General features: G+C 38.9%; 1 protein-coding gene across 3 annotated transcripts in view; it reads left to right on the top strand.

Moving 5' to 3' along the window:
* MYRIP (myosin VIIA and Rab interacting protein) overlaps positions 1–22,728 on the top strand; it is a 176,952-nt gene that overhangs the window by 114,369 nt on the left and 39,855 nt on the right. For all 3 annotated transcript variants that reach the window (XM_088521089.1, XM_088521087.1, XM_088521088.1), the window contains 5 exons: positions 15,896–16,032; positions 17,644–17,724; positions 18,132–18,229; positions 18,569–18,649; positions 19,866–20,015. In XM_088521089.1, coding sequence (XP_088377215.1) covers positions 15,896–16,032; positions 17,644–17,724; positions 18,132–18,229; positions 18,569–18,649; positions 19,866–20,015 — 547 coding nt within the window. The remainder of the gene's footprint in view (positions 1–15,895; positions 16,033–17,643; positions 17,725–18,131; positions 18,230–18,568; positions 18,650–19,865; positions 20,016–22,728) is intronic.

Below are 22,728 nucleotides of genomic sequence, written 5' to 3' on the forward strand. Positions count from 1 at the left end.
CAGTAGCCCACCTCTCCCCGTTGTCCCCTCCACAACCTGAGTCAAAAAGTTATCATCAACGCACTGCAGGAACCTCCAGGACTCTTTGTGCCTGGCTGTGTTGTCCTTCCAGTTGATGTCAGGGTAGCTGAAGTCCCCCATGAGAACCAGGGCCTGTGACCGTGAGGCAACATCCAGCTGCCTATAGAAGGGCTCATCAACTTCCTCATCCTGGTCAGGTGGCCTGTAGCAGACACCCACCACAGTGTCTCCCACATTAGCCCGCCTTTTAACCCTTACTCACAAGCTCTCAACTCGCTCATCATCCACTCCCAGGTTGAGCTCCATGCATTCCAGTTGCTCTCTCACATAAAGAGCAATTCCACCACCTCTCCTTCCCAGCCTGTCCTTCCTAAAGAGCACACTGCCTTCCATGGCAGCGCTCCAGTCGTGCGAGCTATCCCACCTTGTCTCTGTGATTCCAATGAGATCATGACACTGGGACCGCACACAGATCTCCAGTTCGTCCTGCTTATTCCCCATGCTTCGCGCATTGGTGTACAGGCATTTCAGAGAAGTAATTGAGCCTGCAGGTTTCCCAGGAGGGGTGAAAGAGGACCCTCTATAACCATATCCTATCCTCACTTCCCCACTACCATACTCCCGCTGGATGCCATCTGACTTTGGTTGTGTGGTACTGATTGCAATAGATTACATCATAGGATTTGTAGTTGACCCTCACCTGAGAAATACTTCCATTATTACTTTAATAAACAAGTTATTGTTTATTAACTCCACTTTTAGACTTTTTTTCCAGAGACTCTGTAACATGTTGTATGTTACATGCATGTATGTTTTTAGGTGTGCTCTATAAATAATCCTGTAGTTGCAGCTTGTGGAATATTTAATATCATGCTTTAGGTTGCCTTATTTAACTATTATTGCACATTATTTTTTAGAAATATTAAACACAAATATTTTAGACCATCAGTACTGAGCTCTACTTAGGCTTTACTTCATTCTAGAAGTTTACAGTCCATTAATGTAGAGCCTTTTGTTGTCTTCCTTTAATATAATGAAAGTAAATGGATATCCTCATAGCTTTGTATTATTACAACCTCTTACTTTTAGGGGCAGGGAGACAAAAAAGGTTTGTTTTTCTTCTGTCTCAAAGTTCAAGTCAGATTTATTTTTCTGATTGTTGTTTGCTTTCCCCCCTTCCTTGGGGTTTCTCTAACCTTTCTAAAATGAACTTATGAAGAAAATTAAGAATAATATATTTTTAATGAAAGTTCATCACAAATAGAAAGAAAATACAGTGAGGATAGATACCCTTGAGTAGTCAGTGTACATTTTGTATTTCATAACTAGAAGATAATTATTTTTGTCACAATATTTCTCAATACATATTTACCAGACACCTGACTCCATATAGACTAACCTGTCTTCTCAAAGATTAATCTCTTTTGTGTCTTCTTTATATGACTCTTTTCATGTTTTTATAGGTCCAAAATAATCTTGAACTTACCTTGCAATACAGTAGTTAGTGAAAATGTTTGGAGTATTTTTAAAACATGCCTGGAAAGAGCTAGCTAGGCAGAATTTCTGAGGATCCAGATTAGCGTGCTTCTCTCACCTTGTCCTGGGAAAGTAGTTGCAAGTTTGTTTGGCATCTTTTTAAAAAATAGATGGATTTGATGGTCTATTTTCCTTAACTGTTTAAGGTCAAATAGTTCTATTTTCTGCAAGAACAGTGCCCTGAAACTGAGATCTATCCAGGCCGCTGTACTGAACACTGGAGGCGCTCTGGCTCCCATCCTGCAAGTACCCAGGTGCCCTCCTGAGCTGTCCTCCTGCGGAGCCTTGGGCACGATGCGGTTTGGTGATCCTCCAGAGCCGCCCAAGAAGGCACACTGCCAGCCAAAGCCATGTTCCTCTGCATCGCCACTAAATGCCTGCACCAGGATGCCACATGCAGCCAACATCCCGTCTTCCTCTTGCCATGGGACCTGACCAGAGAGCTTTTGTATAGTGGGACAGGAGAAAGCTGGAAGGTCTCTTTGTGTGAACGCACTGCAAAACTGTGCACCTTTTCATAGAATCACAGAATCATAGAACACTTAAGGTTGGAAGGGACCTCTAGAGATCATCTAGTCCAACCCCCCTGCATACGCAGGGTCACCTAAAGCACGTGGCACAGGACTGTGTCCAAGCGGGTTTTGAAGATCTCCAGAGAAGGAGACTTTTGGATGCAAACTGGTTGTTTGTACCATCCATAACATCATCATTAAGAAACAGCTCTTAAGTTCTTTTTCTTTGGGTACGCATGTAAGGGAAATCACTAAAACTGCCCTATCTTTTTATTGGGGCAAATAAAGAATGGTATAGGCTATGCCATATATTATGGCATTTCTTGTAATTGGCTTCTTCATATCCTGGGATCTGCTGGACAAAGGCTGATGATTCTGACTTCCTAAACGAAGGTCTTTTGATGGAGGGGCAAGTACATCGAGGACATTCTTAATGCACCACCTTCTCCTGATTGCCTGCCCCTACTACTCTCCAGTTACTTTCTGCAGTGCAAGCAAATTTATCACAGCTTCGTGTTTCCCGAGGAAAAAGAAGACTGGAAAAAGCCTTCCTCTAGCAGGGTCAGCACATGAATTCCGTGACAGAAATAGTGCATACGTGCAAAGAGCATTTTAATTTCTTCTTTTGAGGCTTCTACCTTAGAGAAACAGAAGGATAAATACATACATCCATCTATCTCAGGTTCTGTGGCTCAGAAGCTGTTTGGCAGTACACAACATGAGCACCAGCAGTCACAGTGCAAGCAGGCTGGTCACCTGGAAATTCTAGTAGCTGTGATTGTTTGCCCAAAATGCAATCAAGCCACTTTTTAATGGAGATCAGCCTAGGAAGAGGCCTACATTCTGTTGGTGAGGGAAAGCAATGTCTCAGAAACTGCCACTAACTTCTTGTGGCCCGTCTCTCCCTGTGGTCCCCATGCACAGGCGATGCAGAGAAGAGTGGCAAGATTCTTGTTGCTGCAGTAGGATCTTCTCTGCCAATATGAAATGAAACCACCAGATGATTCTACAGAAAACATATTAGTTATGCAGTGAGTCTTTCTTAATCTGTTTATTCTTTAGGGCCTCAGCAGCAAGCCAGAAACAGTGTTAAATAGAACTAACTTGATTTCCTTATTATTCAAAAATTTCCTCTTTGGGTTTACCTTAACCAAGCCTTTAAAGCTGTGGTAATGATGCCTCACAGAGGGCAAGAGGAAGCATCTTGCTGAAGCGGCATCCACTTTAGGTACTTCATTTGCATCCTAGTTTTATGGGAACTGGGCACCGCTGACCAGGGCTGTGATGGTGCAGTCTGCTTCCTGCAAGGAGCTGAAAACCAGCACCCAAGGACTGTGGGATTCATTGGATGCTGTCACTTCTGGATGCGTGACCAGTCAGCTTTACACCTTTTCCCTGTTCCCACCTCCCCTGTTCATTCACTGTTGCTTCTAATTCCCTCCTTTTTTACTTCGTTGGCCTTGCTCATACTTGGAGCAAGGCTGCCAGTATCTCCCACACACATTTCTGCACCCTGTCACAATCGGGTGGCCCTGTGAGGATACTCCCCACCCCATGCCAGTGAGAATAAGCTTGCCCTGGAGATGAGAGGGGAATTGCCTGTAGCTTTCTGTTCGTTAGAGTTGTGAATCCTGCTCTAGACAGCAGATCTATTTTTTTTAAAAAAACAGTCCTGCTCAGAGCTTTTGGTGTTAAACAGCTGTATTTCCCTGACAGTCCGGCTAATCTGTCCTTGTAAGACTGTTTTTTGTTATTGCAATAGTACTATTGCAACAGTACTATTGTAACAAGTATTTACAGAAATATATTTTTATATGTTTTTTCATGATTCAAATAACCGAAAATCCATGTAAAAAATCTTTGTATGCTTGCCCAGATGTAAAGCCCCAGTTAGCGAGGCCAGCTGGGATTAAAGTCTCATTTGTATAATTTGTAAAGGCTTTGGAATTTTTCCTACGCTTTTCAGCTATAAGCTGGAATTTAGCTTTTGTCAGACTGCTGGACAGCTTGTACAATAAAGCTTTAAACTAAAAACATTGCTGTGCAACAGGGAAAACCATACCAAGGAGGAAAAAAAGTGCATTTTTAGTGTGGTGACTATCGAGCTGTGTTGAAGAAAATAAATGATTAAAAAAAAAAAAGCATGTCCTACATGGTTTAAAGGCTTAACCATAGAGAACTACAGCACAAAATACAGCAGGTTTGTTTTCTGTGAAAACAGACATTAAATGTAGGAAAGACCCATTGGCTACTGCAGATGCTCTGCAGCGCGCAGGGCAGAACCGTTGCCACCATCAGACGTCCTCCCCTCGGTCCTCATGTGCTCTCCATCTGTCCTGGAATGAGCTGCTGCCATGCAGCGGTTTGTTGCTCAGCAGTAGGTTTCTTAAGCTGCTCCGTGGCTTGTGAAGTTGCAAAGCTACAAACACATGTGGGCTCAGGAAGGAGGTGGTGGAGTCGCAGGGTGCCCAGTTCCCAGAACACTGTACAGCTTAGCTCAGCAAAAGTTAGGCTTGTCGGGCAAGGTAATCAACAAGAAAGCAGCTGAAATTGCAGTTCTTCACTCACCACCAAGGTTTTAGGTTTTTCGGCTTGCTTGATCCCTTTTTTTTCTTTTCAATAATCTTGCAATGAGCTTTGTTTTCTCCTTGATTTTACATGGTGATGATATTTCTCGTCTTTGCTGGCATTTCACAGCTGTTTGTTCACAGTTTTCTCCTGATACAAGAACAGAAACAGACCTTAAAGCAGAGGATTGCTGTCTTTTTGGTGTTCTTGAGCCCTGCGTTAAAAGCCCTGCGTATTTTTTAATCAGGATTACAGAATTAATTTGCATGCTTTATCCTCTGGTATTTTTTTTTCTCCATGGAGCTGAGTTTGTATCTCTCTTGTGAATATTTTTATGCTTCATCAACCTCACTTTTTTTTTCTGTTCAGCTGTTTTTCAAGAATCTGTGGATTAAAAATGAAGTTTGCAGAAAGAAACTCCTTCACTTAGGTAATTTAAATAACTAATCAAAATTGCTTTATGTTTTATTGTTTCATCTAGTATCTGCTGTGGTAATAGAAATCATTTCTCATGTCAGTGAAAGGTGCATTTAGTCATAACGACTTATTTTCAGTTACATTTTGACTGAAAATATTTGTATTTCATTAGCATTGATGAAAAGTTTAATGACCATATTTCATGAGAGGGTTTTGATGTTGCTTTTTGATTCTGAAGTTTATTTATAGTAGCCTTCTTACAAATTTTCCTTCATTTCCCTAGATAGTTACAAAGGATACTTAGTGCTTGCTGCAGTAATACAATTGGAAAGGAATGCCTATCTATTTGAGAATTTATGAATATTTCTAGCTGTTATTGGAGTTTTTTTGTTTTATTCCTTTTTAAGAAAAAAAAATCTCTCCATGTTTACTTTGAGGTAATGTTATTGTGTCCTTTTGTTGTTTTCTCCGTGTTTTATTTCAGAAATCTGAAGTAAAAAATCCACTGATTTACTGTGTAGCAAGAAGAAACAAGTATGAGTAAAAGACAGTATATCAGTATTCATTGTGTCCATAATAACTTGCTTTGATTCATATTTGTATTTCGCTTCAGGATGATGTGTGCGTGTGAGCATCATAAATTTAGTAATGATGCAGTGTTGATTAATTCTTAAATTTGCCTAAAAAAATACTGAGTCTGAATTGACCAGGAGATGGATTTTTTTTTTCCTTTTGAAAAATAGTGCAATGCTGAAAATATGTTTTACTGCAAGTTAAGGTAGAAAAATATCCCCAAAATTTCACATAGAATGAAACTTATGGTGCAAGTGGATTCAGATGAAGTGCACAATTTCCTTTTGATTAAAAGGGGATAGTTTGTTTCAGTGCAGACATTTTTGTTTCTACATTTACAATTTTTATGTCATAAAATAAATCCTATAAATCATAGACAAATTCATGAATATACTCAGTATTTTAAAATACCCTTATAAAAAGCATTGAGACTTCTTTTGGTTTATTTTCAAATATCCAGTTTATGCTTATTTATTTTTGATCTGACTTGAAAAGTGGTATTCTTCAGGTGTGAAAATATAATGCAACGAGTTTTGGGGCTCCATTTACACAGTTTGGGTCAGGTTTACAGTCTATTTTGGCCACTAAATGTTTCACAGCGGCCACAGTTACTCTGAGGGCTCACTGCACATGGGTGTAGAAATGAGAGCAGGAGCTGCATGGACACAGCAGGGCTCTTTGTGCAAGTGGGATGGAATTGGTACAGATATAGCCGTAAGGTTTCTTGTGAATGACAGACTTTGTGGTTTTCTTATCCTGGAGACTATTTGCTCATTGATAAGAAGGTGTAATAGTCGAACGCCTGAATTTTTTCTACAAAGTGGAATATTGGGATATCAATTGTCCAGTAAGGAGATATATTCTAAACCTCATTTCTCAAAGCGTAATCCACGTAATTGGCAGTAAAAAGAAAGGTATAGTGAAAATATCCTTGACTTGGTTTGACATGAAGCTTCTGTTTGAGAAGCTGGCAGTTTCTAAGGTGCAAGTATCGGCAAGATGCTGATGGGTGAAGTATTGCATGAGCCTGATTTGGCTCATGTCCTTGTGGAAAAACTGTTGATTTCAGTATAATCTCATAGATTGTGCAGTGCCATAAGCCCCTTCCTGGGTACTTACATATGGCTCCCTTAAAAGAAAACCAGTAAAGCCTCAAATTACCAGCTCTGGGGTCTGTATTTAAACAGAAATATGGACCACTTTGGGATGGGGAGAATCCAAGGAGAAAAAAAAAAAAAAAAAAAGGAAAGGAAATGATTGGATGGCTAGAAAAAGTGATCTGTGATGAAAGAGGATTGCTTAGTTTTAGAAAAACAGCAAGGAATGGGCAAAAATCATAAGCTGCCCTGTTTAAATAGAAGCAAGGAAGATTCAGCTTAAATACTAAGAGAATTTAAACATTAGGATGGGGAAACACTGGAGTGGATCCTTATAGATATTTATTCATTCTGGCTAAGCTACTGTATGATAAGGTCTTTCCCATCTTTCATTGCTAGTGCATAGCAGATGTCTAAAGAGAAGCCCTGGCCCTACTTAGGTCAGTGCTTAAACTGATATTGCCTCCTCATGGTTGTAATTTCACCCCAATATTTGCTGTCAAATAAATTACAGTGAAACACTGACTCTGCTGCAGTGATGTTTAATAACCTATTTCTTTATAAAAATTGACTTTTGTCACTGATGCAAAGTCCATATTATTACATGAGTTCCCTTGTAACACAAAATACTTCCTGGAGCTGCCGGTAGGGTTAATATGCCAAAAATACATTTGCTTGTAAGGCAGGTATTCCTGACATACAACCATGCAGGGAAAAGAAAGAGCAAAATAATTGAGCTAAAGGTTGACATGTTCCCCCTTTTTCTGTGTGCTCTCCTACAGAAGGCTCAAACCATAGCACTGATGAGTATTCAGAGTTGTCTTGGTGTTTTCCTCAGTTGTGCCAGGTGACTTACCTTCCTTAGGGAATAAACCTGAAAATGGTCTTCATCAACACTCACAACCTTCCTTTGCAAACTTTAGCCCAAGTAAAGACAAAAAACTTTTGAAGTCTGGCTTGGCTGATGTGCAGAAGCCACCGAAACTGACCTATGTCCAGTCAGCATTTAGTCAAATCTTACTCTTGGCAGAAATCTTCAAAGGAGGGATCTTGTTGCAATAAAACATGGATTTAAACTGTTGTTATCTTAATCAAAGGGATATCTGAACCTCCTCCATTCTAATTTCAGGAAGTCTATTAAAGCAGATGTTTTCTTCTTGACTTTTTACATTCTGAATACTTTCTTTTCCAATGACAGAATTGTATGCTTAAAGAGCAACAGTCTCGTGGTTTGTTTTAATGTAAATTAGATGGTCAAGCTACTCCTGGGAGTCTGAGTCACAAATCTGGGCCCCAAAAAGTATTTCTGAATATGGAGAAAGTATTTTAGTGAATTCTGCATACTTCATATCTAAGACATTTTTTTTGCTTTGTTAGCAGGCTTTGAAATGTTTCCCAATAGAAGGAAATGTGATTATGTGTGAACTTTAACTTCATTTTGAAGCCAGTCTATTACATGCTGACTTTCCTGAGCCTTTCGGCAATACAAGTATTTCCGCTAAAGCTTTCTTCCAGTTTGCACTCTAATGTTATGTAGCTTTGCTGCAGCATTCCATAGGAAAATGCTGATGTACAGTAGATACTGGCAATTCCTCTAATCCTATAGGCAGCAACAGGGCAGAAGAAACCTCTCGGAGCCAGTGGTTTATGCTGCTGCTGGAGCTCTACAGAGGTGCTGCCTGATATGTTCAAAGGATATATCTGGTGGAAGAAGGCAACCTTAAAATGAGCAACTTTAGTTGTGGACTGCATTTAATTTAATAAGAAGAAAGAAAAGTGAAGAAACAGAGAGTACGGTCATGCCACGGAAGAGCTAAATGGGCACGTTTGCTCACTGTGGCTCTTAACATTGAAGTATGAGGCACACAGGGAAATAGGTGGTAGACACTGGGGAGAGTGTCTCTGTGGGGTGTGCCCCTGAGGAATCAGTTGTCAACAGACTTTGCTGAAGCCAAAAGGATGCCTAGGTTTAAGCTAGACACATTTACAGAAGATCAGTTTATCAATAATTGTCTTTTGAGGATGGTCTCTTGTAATGTCCAGCGTGGAGAGTCCTGAGCAGGCAGTTGCTGGAAACTGAGAGCATGTTGATAGCAGGGGCAGTGGGGGTTACCCTGTACTTACGTGTTTTCTGTAATCCCTTCTTTAGCATCTACTAATGACCAACACTGGATGCAGAGACTGGATGACCCTTTAATCTGAACCAGTGTGGTTTGTGATCTTATTTTTATGAGACAGTAAAAATATTTTAAGGCCAGGCAGGATAATGCAGCCTGGCGTGTACCACAGCAAGCGATTCCTACACTCCAGCCCATGCTACACTGAGTAATCCATGGAATATCCTTTTAGAAAGTCATCTGGGTTTGATTTAAACAACACAGGTGATAGAAATTTCTGTGTTTTCCAGGATTAGTTGTAAGTTGTTACACATTCCTTTTTGAAAGGATATCACTATCACATATTCAGTTTTCTGAACAAAATCTACTTTGTCTAACCTGTCTAACTTCTAGACCACCAATTCAAAGTTAAGAGAAACAAAATAAGCAAATGTGAGGATTGCAAATACAGTTCTCTTTCTGCAACAGATAAACTATCCTCCTTCTCTGATAGCCTTAATTTATAATTTCTTATATGTGGCTCCTAGCTAAAACTAGGACATGATAAATGGAAGCATATTATTTCTCAGTGAGTGGCTGGGAGAATGAGTATTTTTAGGAAATGCCTTATATAGTATAATACTGCAGGTTGAGCTTACTGAAGTAATCAGCATACTCTGAACTGCAGTAAGATTATGTAGTAGGTGGGATTCATTTCTACTGACGCAGAGAAGTAATATTTTGACTGTCAGGGACATGGACATTCCTTTTGTTCCCCAGTTCAGGTCCAGAGTGTAAAATCCTGTAGTACGGCTGGTGAAAGAGCCTGGAGGCCTCATCAGGCAGCAGGAGCTTCCCTCACATCCCATGCTAGCAGGGGAGGCCAGGAAAGATCTTCTTGCTGCTCTGCAATGAGGCTATGAATTGCTGGAGCACCAAGTTTTCTGGAGCAGCACCTCCCATGTCATACATGAGCGGCAGAATTTCTTTAGGAAGAAAATAAATAGGATTTCAATGTGAAGTTTGGAAGAATGCATTGTTAAGAGTTAGTGGTGGTCCTGTGGACTAAATATTTAGGAGCTGTTGTTCTTAAAGTGTCAGCAATTCGACCCTCACAAGCAGGGGATATATACAGAAAACTCAGTGAAACATAAGTCCCATGTGTGGGCTGTCCTGAGCTTTGCCTGAACTGAATATGTGGAAGTTCATACTCGGGGCTTCAAGGGGCTGAAGTTTCACAATTCTTTCTTTTTTTTTTTTTTAAGTAGATTTTTAGGGAACTGAGCATTGACAGGTTTGTATGTATGTATGAATGTTGTGTTTATGTACTAAGTTATGATTTATTCTTAAGGAAAAAAAGAAGTGAAGTTGCATTTTTTAACTTACAAGCATATTTGATTTTGCTGAAATCAGTGATTACTTCAGCGATTCTGAGTTTGAAGAATTTTTTCTTTGGGAATGAGTAAATAAGAAGTTGCAGGCTAAATCTTAATAACCGTTTCTCTGGGCATGGAGTTGAGGCTATTTAGTGCCGGAGAAACAGAGACAAGGATCCTGAACTGGAAGGACAACCCAGGGAAGGAGCCTGCATGGGGGGTCTGTGAGCGCCGGCGCAGCTGAGCAGGCCCAGTCTGCAACAGCTACCGGCAACAGGCAGCCCTGCACTAGTTCAGCCCTTCATGTGGTGGACGTGCAGCTGCCAGGACATGCAGCAGACATTATGCTGAAAGACAAGAATATTTAACTGCAATGCCCCTCTGCCTCAAAGCATCGCTAAGTGGGTCTGGTCTGGGGGAGACCCAGCTCTTGGATAGCTCAGCAGGAAGCTTTCCTCTTGGCCCAACCTCCTCGTCTCTTCACTCATGGCCAAGACTCCCACCAGTTCAATGAGTGCTCTGAAGAAGCCAAATAATGATATTACTTTTTTTATCAAAAAACCCTTTTTTCTGGAGTATTGACAGAATCAGTGAGGTTGCAGTGAGGTGACCAACTGTGTCGTTTAGCTGACAGTATGATTTCCATGGTTCAAGTGGAAAGATGGAGAAGCTTATGGATGAGAGAAGGATGGACTTCAAGAGGACCAGCTGTCAGCTAGGGCTCCAGGGAACCTGTCCGCCTTGAGCAAGCATTAGAGACTTTAGCAGCGTGAAATAAAGTGCATATCGAAAGTTTTATATAGTGTTTATGAAGAGGAGGTCAGAAGATGAATTATTTGGCATATGTGTTCATGTGCAGCAGAAATTTGTGGGAGTGATTTTTGGGGACATATTCAAGGACTAAAAGAGTTTACAGGCCTAAGTATTGACACAGAGTTGTGGTAGAGAAGGTGAAATAGGAGGGGAAAGCTGAAAAAAAGTCTTTAGGTTCCAGTGCAGGTCAACAGCAAGGAAACTCCAAAGTACTTTTTCGGTTCACTCTGACATGTGAATAGTACAAGTAGAATTCAGATCTTCAGAAGCACCTCTTCACTCTTTGAGCTGCTTTCTCTGCGTGATGTATTTTCCTGAATCACTTGGTGAGAAAATCTCTCTCAAAGTTTGTGGGAAAATGTCATTGTTATAAAATTAGTGAAGTGGTAAATCAATCACTAAACAGCCTCCTGGGCACTGAGGAGTGAATTCTTGAATGTGTGTATGAATGGAGTCATTCACATGTGTTTCTCCTGTGATCATTACTTATAATGGGTATTTCTGTTGAAGCCTGTCCAGCAGATCTGGCTGATTTGGAGGAGAAACCTGAGAACTCAGTATTTGGATACTGCAATTGAGAAGTATAATGAAAACTGCAAGCTCTATTCCTGCTTTAGTTTTTGATTGAACTTATTCATTGTTCTTATGGCGCTACTTGGTTAGAGTCAGAGTGATATACTAAAAATGAACTAAAACTTTATAATACTTACTTAGGTTTTGTGTTCTTAAACCAAACCTATTTGCAAATCAAACCTATTTGTTTAGTTTTCACACTTTCTAGAAAAGGAAAAATCGCCAAAAAGCAAACTGCAATGTGTCTTGACTCCATGTCAATGTTATGTAACATAAATAATGTCCTTAGTATTTAAGACTATTTAGAAATAGAGAAGTAGCAGTCTTTGTGGCACAGAAGTAAAGAGAAATAGCTTCAGTGATTTCTGCTTCTTAAAAATGCATACAACATGCAGCCTTTAACTGTGAATGATCATTTTATGGAGAGAATCTGCACACATTCCCTTTCAGGTAATAGGGCAAGTGCTTCAGTGTAATAACGCAAGAGTAGCAATTACGTAGTCTTTCATTATTCTAGGCTTATGGAACTGCCTTTGTGGAATACCGCCTTAAAATGCAGGTAAATATTAAAGAAATAAGGAGAAAATGTTCTTATTTCTATCATGAGTAGATCCTTCACGTTAGTATCTATATGGAGGGCTATTCTCTCTCTCTCTCTTTTTTTTTTTTTTTCCAAATTCTCCACTGGAAGAATCAGGGGAAACATTGTGACTTTTTTGAAAGATAAGAGGCTGCAAAGCTTCACAAAGGTGATTATGACCATCTGCTATAAAATATATTCAGGACAGAGACATAGATTTGGAGTTGTTGGTAGCTCTCCAAAACATAAAAGCGTGAGATGATTCGATTACCCACAAATTGTTAATCCTGTGGAACTGAGAAAGGTTGTCAAAAAATCTTAATCTTTATGTTTACACCCTAGCACACAGAAGCAGCATCTTTTCTTTTGTTGTTTCTTTAAGATGTATAATATCTATCCTTTGTAGTATCCCGAAGTTCCCATGCAGAAAATATTACAAATACAAAGCCTGTCTCTAAAACCATGCTAATTGTAAGGCACTGTCTCACCTCAGGAGAAACGTGCTATTAGTTTTCTCATAAAAGCAATGAAGCCAAGGAAAACATTGTATTTTGGGGAACCAAGCTTGCAATGGTACCATCTTCTGTTTTTCTATAGCTGCCAAATCAGCGCTTTAACTGGTATTTGTAATTTAATAGTTGGTACAAGGTGTTAGCTGACCTTTTTCCTTTGATACTTTGATGCTTGCCCTGAATATTAAAAAGAACTGAATCTTCCAAGAAGAGAGGAGATTTGGTGTTTCAAGCTAGTAGAGCTGAGATTGCTTGGTAAACATGTTAAAATAGTTGATAGGGATCTTAAAAGCCCTGAGGGCTTATATTCTGCAACTCCACCAGTGGTAACAGTGCTGCAATACTATTTTGTGGACAGTGTTGCAGGAACACTGTGTGCCTTGGGCAGAACAGCATTGTTCCTGCCCAGTACCTCCTGCTAGCCTCTTCCAAACCAGTCATGCAAAGTGTGTTTTATCCATCCTAATGATCATGACCCCATGCTGTTGACTGAAGTCTTATATTTGGGCATTGCAGAGACTGAATAGACAAAAGGGAACCAAATTCAACAAGAAAAAATATGCTGTTTGTTCCTTTCTGACCTACTTTCCATGACAGCAACCAGCTCCCTGCCCACAAAGTAGGTAGGATCTCAAAACACTGAAGAACTGCAAGTTTGGAGAGAAAACTATCTTCATTCATAGATTCATCAGTGTCCTTGCTGTGAAGCTTTGTTCAGATGGTCAGAATCTGAGCAGATTTTTTTTTTTTTTTGGTAGCAATAATTAAAGAAATTTAGAAATCCTTAGTTTCAGAGACAGACCGAGGCATACCCTCAGTTTGGGCAAAGACTGAAACACAGAAGATCCACCTGACATCTGAAAACAGAAAAACAATTTTCTCTGTGAGGTTGACTGAGCGCTGGACCCAGGTTGCCTAGGTTGTGGAGTCCCCACACTTGAAGTTATTCAAAAGCCATCTGGACAGGGTCCTGGGCAACCTGCTCTTGGTGACCCTGTTTGATCTGAGAGGAGCTGGACTAGGTTAACTCCAGAGGTGCCTTCCAACCTCAACCATCCTGTGGTTCCCATTGTTTGTGCATTGTGGCTAGTCATTCACACTTCATCCGGTGAGTTGATTAGTGCTGTACCCCTACCTTCTGTAAGGACATTTTCCATTAACAGCAAAGCAAGCAAACAAAAACAACAAAAAAACCACACACATTTTTGCCCTTGCCAGGTTTAAGTAGTATCTGTAAAATGGTAAACATTAGTCCTAATCTACTTCCTGGTGTGTCTGTGCTTAATCTTAGGCTATTACTATGCAAAAACATAGTACAGAGGCAACATCTCTCCTGCATCTAATTGCTGATAAAGTCTCCAGAAAAAAAATACTCTTCTGCTCCTTATGTGCTCTTTCTTTCTAAAGCAACTAATGTAACTTTAAGAATTCACAGCTTGACTATGATGTGCTTCGTTGGTTTTTGTTTTTTTAATTTCACACTGCTGCTATATGCTATTGGACGTTTTCCAGTGTTGATAGAGAAATAGACTAGGCTGTAATGTTCTTGCTTTACATGAAGTGGATATTACTTTTTAAGAGCATACTGAATCCTCCAAAATCCTGAGACTGTTTGCAAGGATTAGTTGAAATTTCAGGGTCAGTGTATTTGGCTATTATCAAGCATCTCCAGAGCACAGTGCTGACTAAAAGCTATGCTGTTAGTCTCTCTCTCTCTCTCTCTCAAAAAAAAAAAAAAAAAAAAGATTTTATTTCCTCATGACATGATATATGTTGGAGAAAATTGTGGATTTTCATTCATTTTCCGCATTAAAAGAAAAAATGAGAGTCCCTGAAGAAAATTCTAGAGATTATGAGTGTTTTGATTTTGGAGGGTTTTTTTTGTTTTTCTCTACTCATCCCCCCAAATTTGAAAAACAAGTCATCTGGATTACTTGAGTCTGGAGGTAAACTCCTTTTAGTCCATTTACTATAGAACTTAATATATTGACACTGGATAGTAATCTTAGTCTCTTGTTTTCAAAAATCTTTGTGTTAAGAATCAGCTCTCTGCATAATTATGTGACAAGTTCCACATGGATTCTGGGTTTATGATACTGGATTAATAATAATTGCAGGGGGAATTATCTTTTCAGCCTATACTAAATGCTTTCTTGCATGATATTCTTTTGTGTCATAAAAATATCTTGGTCACTGTACTACATATACATCATTAATAAAAAATAAACTACAAAGGCAATATACAGAGGAACAAATGGGATCAACCAGGAAAAAGGACACCCAGAATTAATTCATATTCACTAATTCAAACCTTCTTTGAACTCCCTGGAAGGTGTTGGATAAGTCGGCTTTAACTTAGAGTTGAAGGATCCCCTCTCAAGTGATACCTTCTATGGGAAAGACATGGGTTTGCTGTGGGTTACCCAGTAGTGCCTCATGCCTGGGAAATCTGGGAATCGGGAGGGATTCTCTCCTGCTGATTACTAAAGTAACAGAGGTGAAGCAAGAGCTATATGTCAAGTGGGAAAGAATAGAGAAACCTTCACAGTAGCTCATGGCTTGCTTAGAAGTGTCTGAGCTGTGGAGACGTGTTCAGTAGGATGAAGTACTGATGTCAGAGGTGCTAGGTATTGAAATCAGTAAGGGACCAAACTGCAGTTCCAAGTACTTCCCCGCAAAGAAGTTGTCTACCAGCTGTTCCTTGTGATTACAGGTCTTCGTTTAGACTTTATCCTAGATTATTGTTTTTCCCAGGTAAAAGCAATGGTAATACTTTGTGAAAAATTTCTTTCCAAAGAGTGTTAATGGGCTAATATATCCTATATAATCCATAAATCTATGTAAAACTTATTTTTAACCTTTCATGTGCTGTTTCAAAGGCTTATTTATAATTTTCAATTGGTACAGTGGATTTCAATTTCAATTACAACATAAAATGGAGAACAACTGTTTTGATAGTGGCAAAAACAAAACAAAACTTTGCGTAGTGCAAAGTAGATATTTTCTTATTAGTTACCTTTCACATTTTGCCCCAGTACACTGGAAATATGCAAGGGAAAACTATTTTTAAATAATATTCAGCAATTAATGTATTTATGCCCTGAGTCCTAAATGTTTTGACAACCTTTTATTTTTTTCTTTTTTTGAGTAAAAGTGCAGTAAATCATTTGGTTTTATTTGTTGCGTAATTATTCCAAAATGTCATTTATTTTTCTCTTTAGACTCCTAAGGACCCAATCTCTGGATTGGTACTACAATAATGTGAAGAGCCGTTTTAAATGTTTCGGAAGTGCCAAAGTCTTGAAGAACTTATACAGGAAGCACAGACTGGAAAGTGGAGCTTGTCCTGATATAGTAGGTAAATACTTTTTTGATGTCGTATTATCTACCTTAACACAGAAGATGACATGATGAAATTTCTGAGATTATTTCAAAAGAGATTTTTTTTTAAATTACATTTTTTCAAAAATAACAAAGTGGAGAGAAAAAGAGCTAAAGTGACTAGATAGTTTGAACTGTTTTAACAGTTCAAATAGTGCTTAATCTTAATTATGCCGCTGATACTGCAGACTTGTGATCTTAAATCCATAAGTAAATTGAAGGGGGTGTTATGTTCTGCATCCCCAAATTCACCACTGGTCTGAATAGTTGTTAATAAAAAAATTTTGCATTCAACATTTGCTCTCTGACAAAGCATTTCCATGGCATTTGAAGCAAAAATTGGTTAATGTGGGAAACCTTATTTAGGTCTAAGTTGATCAAAACGTGTATTGTCCTCTTTTAGAACTTTCCTTTCTTAAGGATCCCAAAACTTGTCACTTCCTATTTTTGTGCTGATGTTGTAGATGGTTAACAGTTATTGTTTTAATACTGCTGGCACCTTTTTAAGTAAAGAAACACAGCTAGTAGTAATAGTAGTAATTGGTGATGCAAAAAGAAGTTAAAAGTAGTAGTATTTTGTCTTATGTTAGTTATTTAGATTGCTCCAAGTACAATAACCTCAGTCTTGGAGCATAAAATTTTATTTGATTTATTGATCAGATCTTTTTCTAAGGTAATTCTTTTGAAATCTGTAGAGAGCCTATATTTTTTGTATACTCTTTAACTTTGTCTTTTTCTGAAGTTATCTAGGGTGATAAATGGATTGTGTAATTATGGGCAAAAACTTCCAAGTGCTTGTAGATAAAAGAGGTGACCTCAGCTCTATGTGCTGATTTGTTAGTCCTTTCCTTTCTCTGTACCGATATTTCTAGAGAAGATGTCTTAAAAGTTTAGAACAAATATATGTAAAGACATGAATACTAATTTCAGTGAAGACAAAAGTAGGACAATGGAATTAAAAACTAAGAGGGTGGATCCTCTAGAAATGTATTATTACATGTTGTCTTTAATTCTTAGTCACACTGAATTTGGATGTAAAATGGTATTGTGAACCATGCAATGACAAGTTGGAGTAGAGAGCACATGCAGTGTCTGTGATACTTTTCTAAGAAAGGTCTAGGAGTCTAAATGTCACTGCTGACCTTCTACCCTCTGTGTAACTGTTGGATAAACCTTTTGTTCCATTTGAAGATAAATACTAGTATACATGTCAGGATTTTGACTTGCTTATACAGTAGTGCCCTTTAAATATGCAATCAATTTCAATTCTAAATGTCATATTAAAAGCAAATTCCCTGTACTTAAAGCTCACTGTGTACATTTCATATTTTAGTAGCTTCTGCCTCTCTCTTTTTCCTGTACAAATATTTTTTTCTGTCCAAAATGAATACAAGGCCTTTTGTATAAAGGCAAACATACCTTGTACAAAAGCTGCTGCGATCATGTTTTATATAAAATCCAGTGGGAATTTTCCTGTTATCCCTTTTTTTGTGTAGTGCCATCATATCTTGAGAGAATAATCTAATAATATCTCTGCTGTTAACAGGTACTTCTTATACTAATGTGCTGTACTGTCTTTTTTGAACAGAAGGAGATTTTTTTGAAGAAAGCTTAGAAAATGAAGGAAGCATTTGTGGCAGTGACTCTACATTCTACAGACAGACAGAAGGTACACTGCTAAAAACTCATCTGAGTAAAACCCAATTCCTGTAGTTCAAATTATCAGACAAATAGCCTAGAGTGTTGATAGGTATTGTTCACAGACCCGCATTTAGTTCTATAATAATTAAATTTAAAACATTTATATCAGAAGTGTTACTCATCTTTTTCAATTGGACATAAAACAACAATTGAGACAAATTACCCTATCTTTGTTAAGATGTTTATATTCTTTTGCATAATTATGGGCTGAGGAACTAAATTTTGTCATGAACAACCTGGATCTGGGTCTTGGATAAATCTCTGCGGCAGCTTATGTCAAAGTAAATGAGCTACTCAAAGTATGGATCTAAATGTTGCAGCTTATGTTGCAAAATGTAAGTATATAATAGAAATTTTATCTTATCCTTCACCCAGGACACAGCATGATGGATACCCTTGCTGTGGCCTTACGTGTTGCAGAGGAAGCAGTGGAAGAAGCTATTTCTAAGGCAGAGACCTACAGTGACAGCCTGGTAACATTTTTTTTTTTAATATTTTTTAACTTATGTGGAGCAAATCTCTTTCTTCTATTTTGAGTAGTGTTAGAAAGACGAGTAAGTATAAAAGAAAATATAAAGAAGTAATGATTATCTTCATACATTACCTAAAAGTGATTTTTTCAGGTATGATGCGGGCTTTTTTGAACTTGTGTTCAAGATGCATGTTGCGTTTCAGAAAGTGACAATGCAAGTACCTGTAATTTCTTCCTACCTGCCAACAGGACATATTGCCTATTTCCTTACCTATACCACTTTTGTAGAAAAGCTGTTTTAATGTGATTTTAGCACCTATAGATCTCCATTTTCATGCAGGACAAGCAGAACGAAGCTTGTTATTTGCAAGAACACAAGGAGGACCTCATAGAAGAGCTGGCTACAACCATCGTACAGAAGGTATGCTCTATATTTTTGCCATGGCTTGTTTTAATGGCCAAAACATAGGCCCGTAGCATGCTGCACTTTGACTCTTGTTAGCTAACAAGTAAAACAGTGACACGAATGTAGGAAGTACAAAGTAAATAGGCTGCAACTTTAACTATCGCAATCTAGACCTATCTGACAAAGAGATGATTCTAGAAATAACCTTAATCCAATGCCTAAATTGATGGCCTCCACCCTCAGAGCTGAGGTGCCTTTACATCGGGTCCATGAGGCAGTTACCGGGAAGAGAAGGCTCCTGCTTATTAGAAGCTTCTGTCTGTACTTCTCTCCTGACGGGTGGAAAGTTTCTAGTGCAAAGGAGCATGGCTCTTGAGTGTTCAAACTCCACTGACCCAGGCGTCTGCAAGAAATACAAATAAAACATTGATGATCGAAATACGATTCTTGATAGTGATGCAATGAGAGACACACAAAAGATTTGAAAACTCTGTGTGTTTATTGGCCTTTATTTATTGCCTTTCCTGGAAAGTTCCTTGTTCTCCCAGCAAAGCTGGCAGTTGGCACTGATGCAGCACAGAAATAGAAGGCAGCTGAGAATGAAAACCCCTTGAGTTTGTCTAGGCAGTCTGGAGCAAGGCAAGACAAGAGCAGGAGCAGAGTGCTGCAGAGTGCTAGTGATGAAGAAGGTATCACTCTACTTGATCTGTCTCTTCCATGTGAATTAAGCAAATTATTACAATGTCTGTTTTAACATATTTAACAATGTCTGGACACCAGGAGAAGAGCATGTTGCTTCTAAAGATTTTGAAAAAAGCTCTTTCAGTGGGGATATGTCTAGATGCTGTGGGAGCCTTTGAAATTCCCTTCATATCTAGTATTATGTGTTTCTTTGCAAACATACTTATCAGAGAAAATTCTTAGATACAGCAAATGTTGAAAATGTTATCAGTAGGAGTAGATTTCCATGTTTATTTAATTCAGCTCTGATGTTCCTACAGGTATTTATTATGATTTATTGTATTAATCTGCATTTGCAAGCAGCGTGACTTGAGTTGAGAAGAAATGCCTTCAGGTTGTCAGAATGATCCTTGCATGAACTGCAGCAGAAGCAAAGGGAAACTCAAATGTTCTTCCAAGACAGTTTATCTTGAGACAGAATTAATATAGTTCACTCCATATGGCTCAGACAGTGTTTTCCAAGTATTATTTTTTTTCCTCAAACTTACAGATTATAAAGAAGCAGAAAAGCAAAACTGAGCAGACTGAAGCTGACTTTGAATGGCCACCATCCAGGAGCAGTGGCCTGGCATCTGTTGCTGTCTCCGATCAGAGTATGCTGACTTTTCCAGGGAGTCGCAGGGGGTCCTACACTTTGTGGGTGAGTGACTAAGCACAAGTATTGGTGTTTTCTGCTGCACAGAGCTAGAGAATTGGAATCCTGTGTGAGTATCGTTATTGGAATGGTAGGTACAGGCTTAGAGGAAACCAGTGTGAAACCTCTCTGTGTGCAGACAGGCATGTCACTCAGTTGCATGCTTTCCATAGCAGGTCATTGGCTTTGGAAGGGCATCACAGACATTGTATTGTACTGGGGATTGTGTTGGGGGCTAAAGTCTCTCAGGTCAGGCTACCAGCAGTCTTGCTGCTTAGCTCAGTGCTAAGAGGACTCGATGCCTCAGTGCCTACTCCTTAAAATAATTTTTATGCTCAGTTAGCTTTAATGTGGATTTTTGCTGAATGTTGTTTCTTTTTTTTGTATAGTGTTAGATTTCTCTAATGTGTTTATTTTGTTCTTTAGCCACTTAAAGTCACCACCACAACAAAAAATAAACACAGCTGCAGAGCACCACTTAGGTTTTGTATTATACTGAAGAGTATTTCCTCCTCCTTTCACTTTATCTCAGCACAATGCCTTTAGCTGCTGCTATAAAGCTGGAGAAAATCTGACAAGCTGCATTAGTAACTTTTTAGGAAGAGTGGTAAGGGAAAAGAAGTGAAAACAGACTATAGGCTTGGTAGGCTATTTCACAGTTGGAGAGTGATGACAGTGACAGATGAGTCCCAGTGAATTTTGCTACAGTGGTTTAAGCTCTTGCTTCAAGTTGTCCTGCTTGTGTGCCATTGCCCCCCTCCCTTCCACAGAGACTTTAGAATTGAGTGTGTGCTGTGCCTCACTTCCCAGCTTAGTGTGCTGGCTTACGCAGCCAGGGGAAATAGATTTATTCCAGAATATTAGACTGCAGACTGGAATTGCTGAGGTATGGACACACATTCTCCTCCCCCATCTATTTCCATATTGGTGGTAGTAATGCCTTTAAGCTGATGGTTTTTTCTGACCGATCAGAAGTCAGAGTGAGCATGTTTAAGCCCCTTGCTATACAGCGCCTTGTATTTGTCTACAGGCAACTTGTTTGTATAACTTAATGACTGCAAGAGAGTTAATTTTGTCTCTGATTTAACTGAGGGTTTTTTGGTGTTTGTTGTTGGTTTTTGTTTGTTTGTTTACTTGTTTTTTTTTTCTGATTTTTAGGATCAGGACCTAGTGGAACACACTGTTCAAATCCTTAGTTATTACCAACAAAAGCCTGAACACCACACATTTTGAAATTCTTTTCCAAAATAGTTCTCCATTGGTTTGAGAAGCAGCAGAATTTTTGGAAAATATTGGAGTAGGGAAAATGGCATGCACGTATGGGAACAGGCACAGTGAACAGCAAATCTCCTGCATACATCAGTCAGTGCTAGAGATCCAGATGTGTTCACTACTTTATAAGAACTTTCCACTCTATTTGGGTTTTTTCTCCATATTCATCAGCGCTGAATCCTATAGTGCACTAAGGACATGAATGAATTCGGTCATGTGCTCTGGATTTCTTTCAATAAATTCAGTTTCTGCAATGTTGCATTTTGGTTTGCTGTGATCTTTTTATTGTGTGCTTTTGTCCTTGGAAGTGCTTGCTTTTGCTTTGTTTTGAGCAGAAGAGAATTTTCTTAGTATAACTGGGCACCTTTGGAAAGCTAATCACCCCAGTAGTTAATGAAACTCCAATTCCGATAACCTGTTAGCCTAACAGCTATATAGTCATGTAAGCTCTAATAAAGTGTCTAGTGGCAAGTGTGCTGAAAGGCAGTTCATGCAGAGCAAAACGCAGAGCAGTTACTGCCTGCTGGATGCTGAGCAACAACAGTGAAACCACTTGAAGTCCTGAGCTGAGTTTGCTTTCCTTTCAACTTTGCTGTCGGTCAGTTGTGAATAGTAAGCATGCATCTGTCAGCAGTTTTGGAGGGATGAATTTTGTCACTTTGTCTTATATTTATCATTTGAGAAAGTTATCTTTTCTGCGATAAGTATTGCAGTGCTTTTATTTTCAAAGACAAAAGGCTAAATTCTGCAGAAATTGGAAATTAGGCCCTATGGTCTTGGGCCTTTCAGGAAAAGCTTCTTGCTCCCTCCCAGGTGGCTTTCGGATTTTGAAACTTTGAGTCCAAGCTTGTAACAGCATTTTTTTTCTCTGTCTCTCTCTCTTTTTTTTTTTTTTTTTTTTTTTGTTCTCATACAAAACAACCCCCAAACCCTTAATTTTTGTGCATGCACCTTGCTTTTGAGCTGTGTTTGTTGGGTTAATTTGCACAGAGATTTGCCTATAATAATAAAACCCCTTTCCTGTTAGTATGTGCCACCCATAAAAAGGGCTCTTACAGCAGAGTTATGAGGGCTGATGTTTCTAAGTGTAACCAAGATTTTTGATAAGAGTGCACACAAAAGGGTGTTTTTCCTTTCAAAGTTAGCCCAAGCTGACTATTACTGGGGTTTTAGTTACATACATGGACCAGTTTTCCAATTAGTATTATTTTGATAGAGTGCTCTCTGTTTAAGACTTCATTATCTGCCAGACAAATTATTGCTTGGCACAAGCAGAGACAGGACAGATTAAATCAAAGAGAAGAAGAAACATGATTAACAAAAGCAAGGCATGCAGACAAAAGGGAAGTAAGGGAAACAAATTATAAGGCCGTTACACTTTCATAATGTAAAACTGGATATCCATCTTACAGCAAATAGTATCTCTTCTGTGTAAAGGTAATACATC

This window comes from Tinamus guttatus, unplaced genomic scaffold (genome assembly GCF_059628265.1).
Source record: "Tinamus guttatus ecotype Peru unplaced genomic scaffold, ASM5962826v1 Tinamus_guttatus_pri_ptg000115l, whole genome shotgun sequence".
Classification (NCBI taxonomy): domain Eukaryota; kingdom Metazoa; phylum Chordata; class Aves; order Tinamiformes; family Tinamidae; genus Tinamus; species Tinamus guttatus.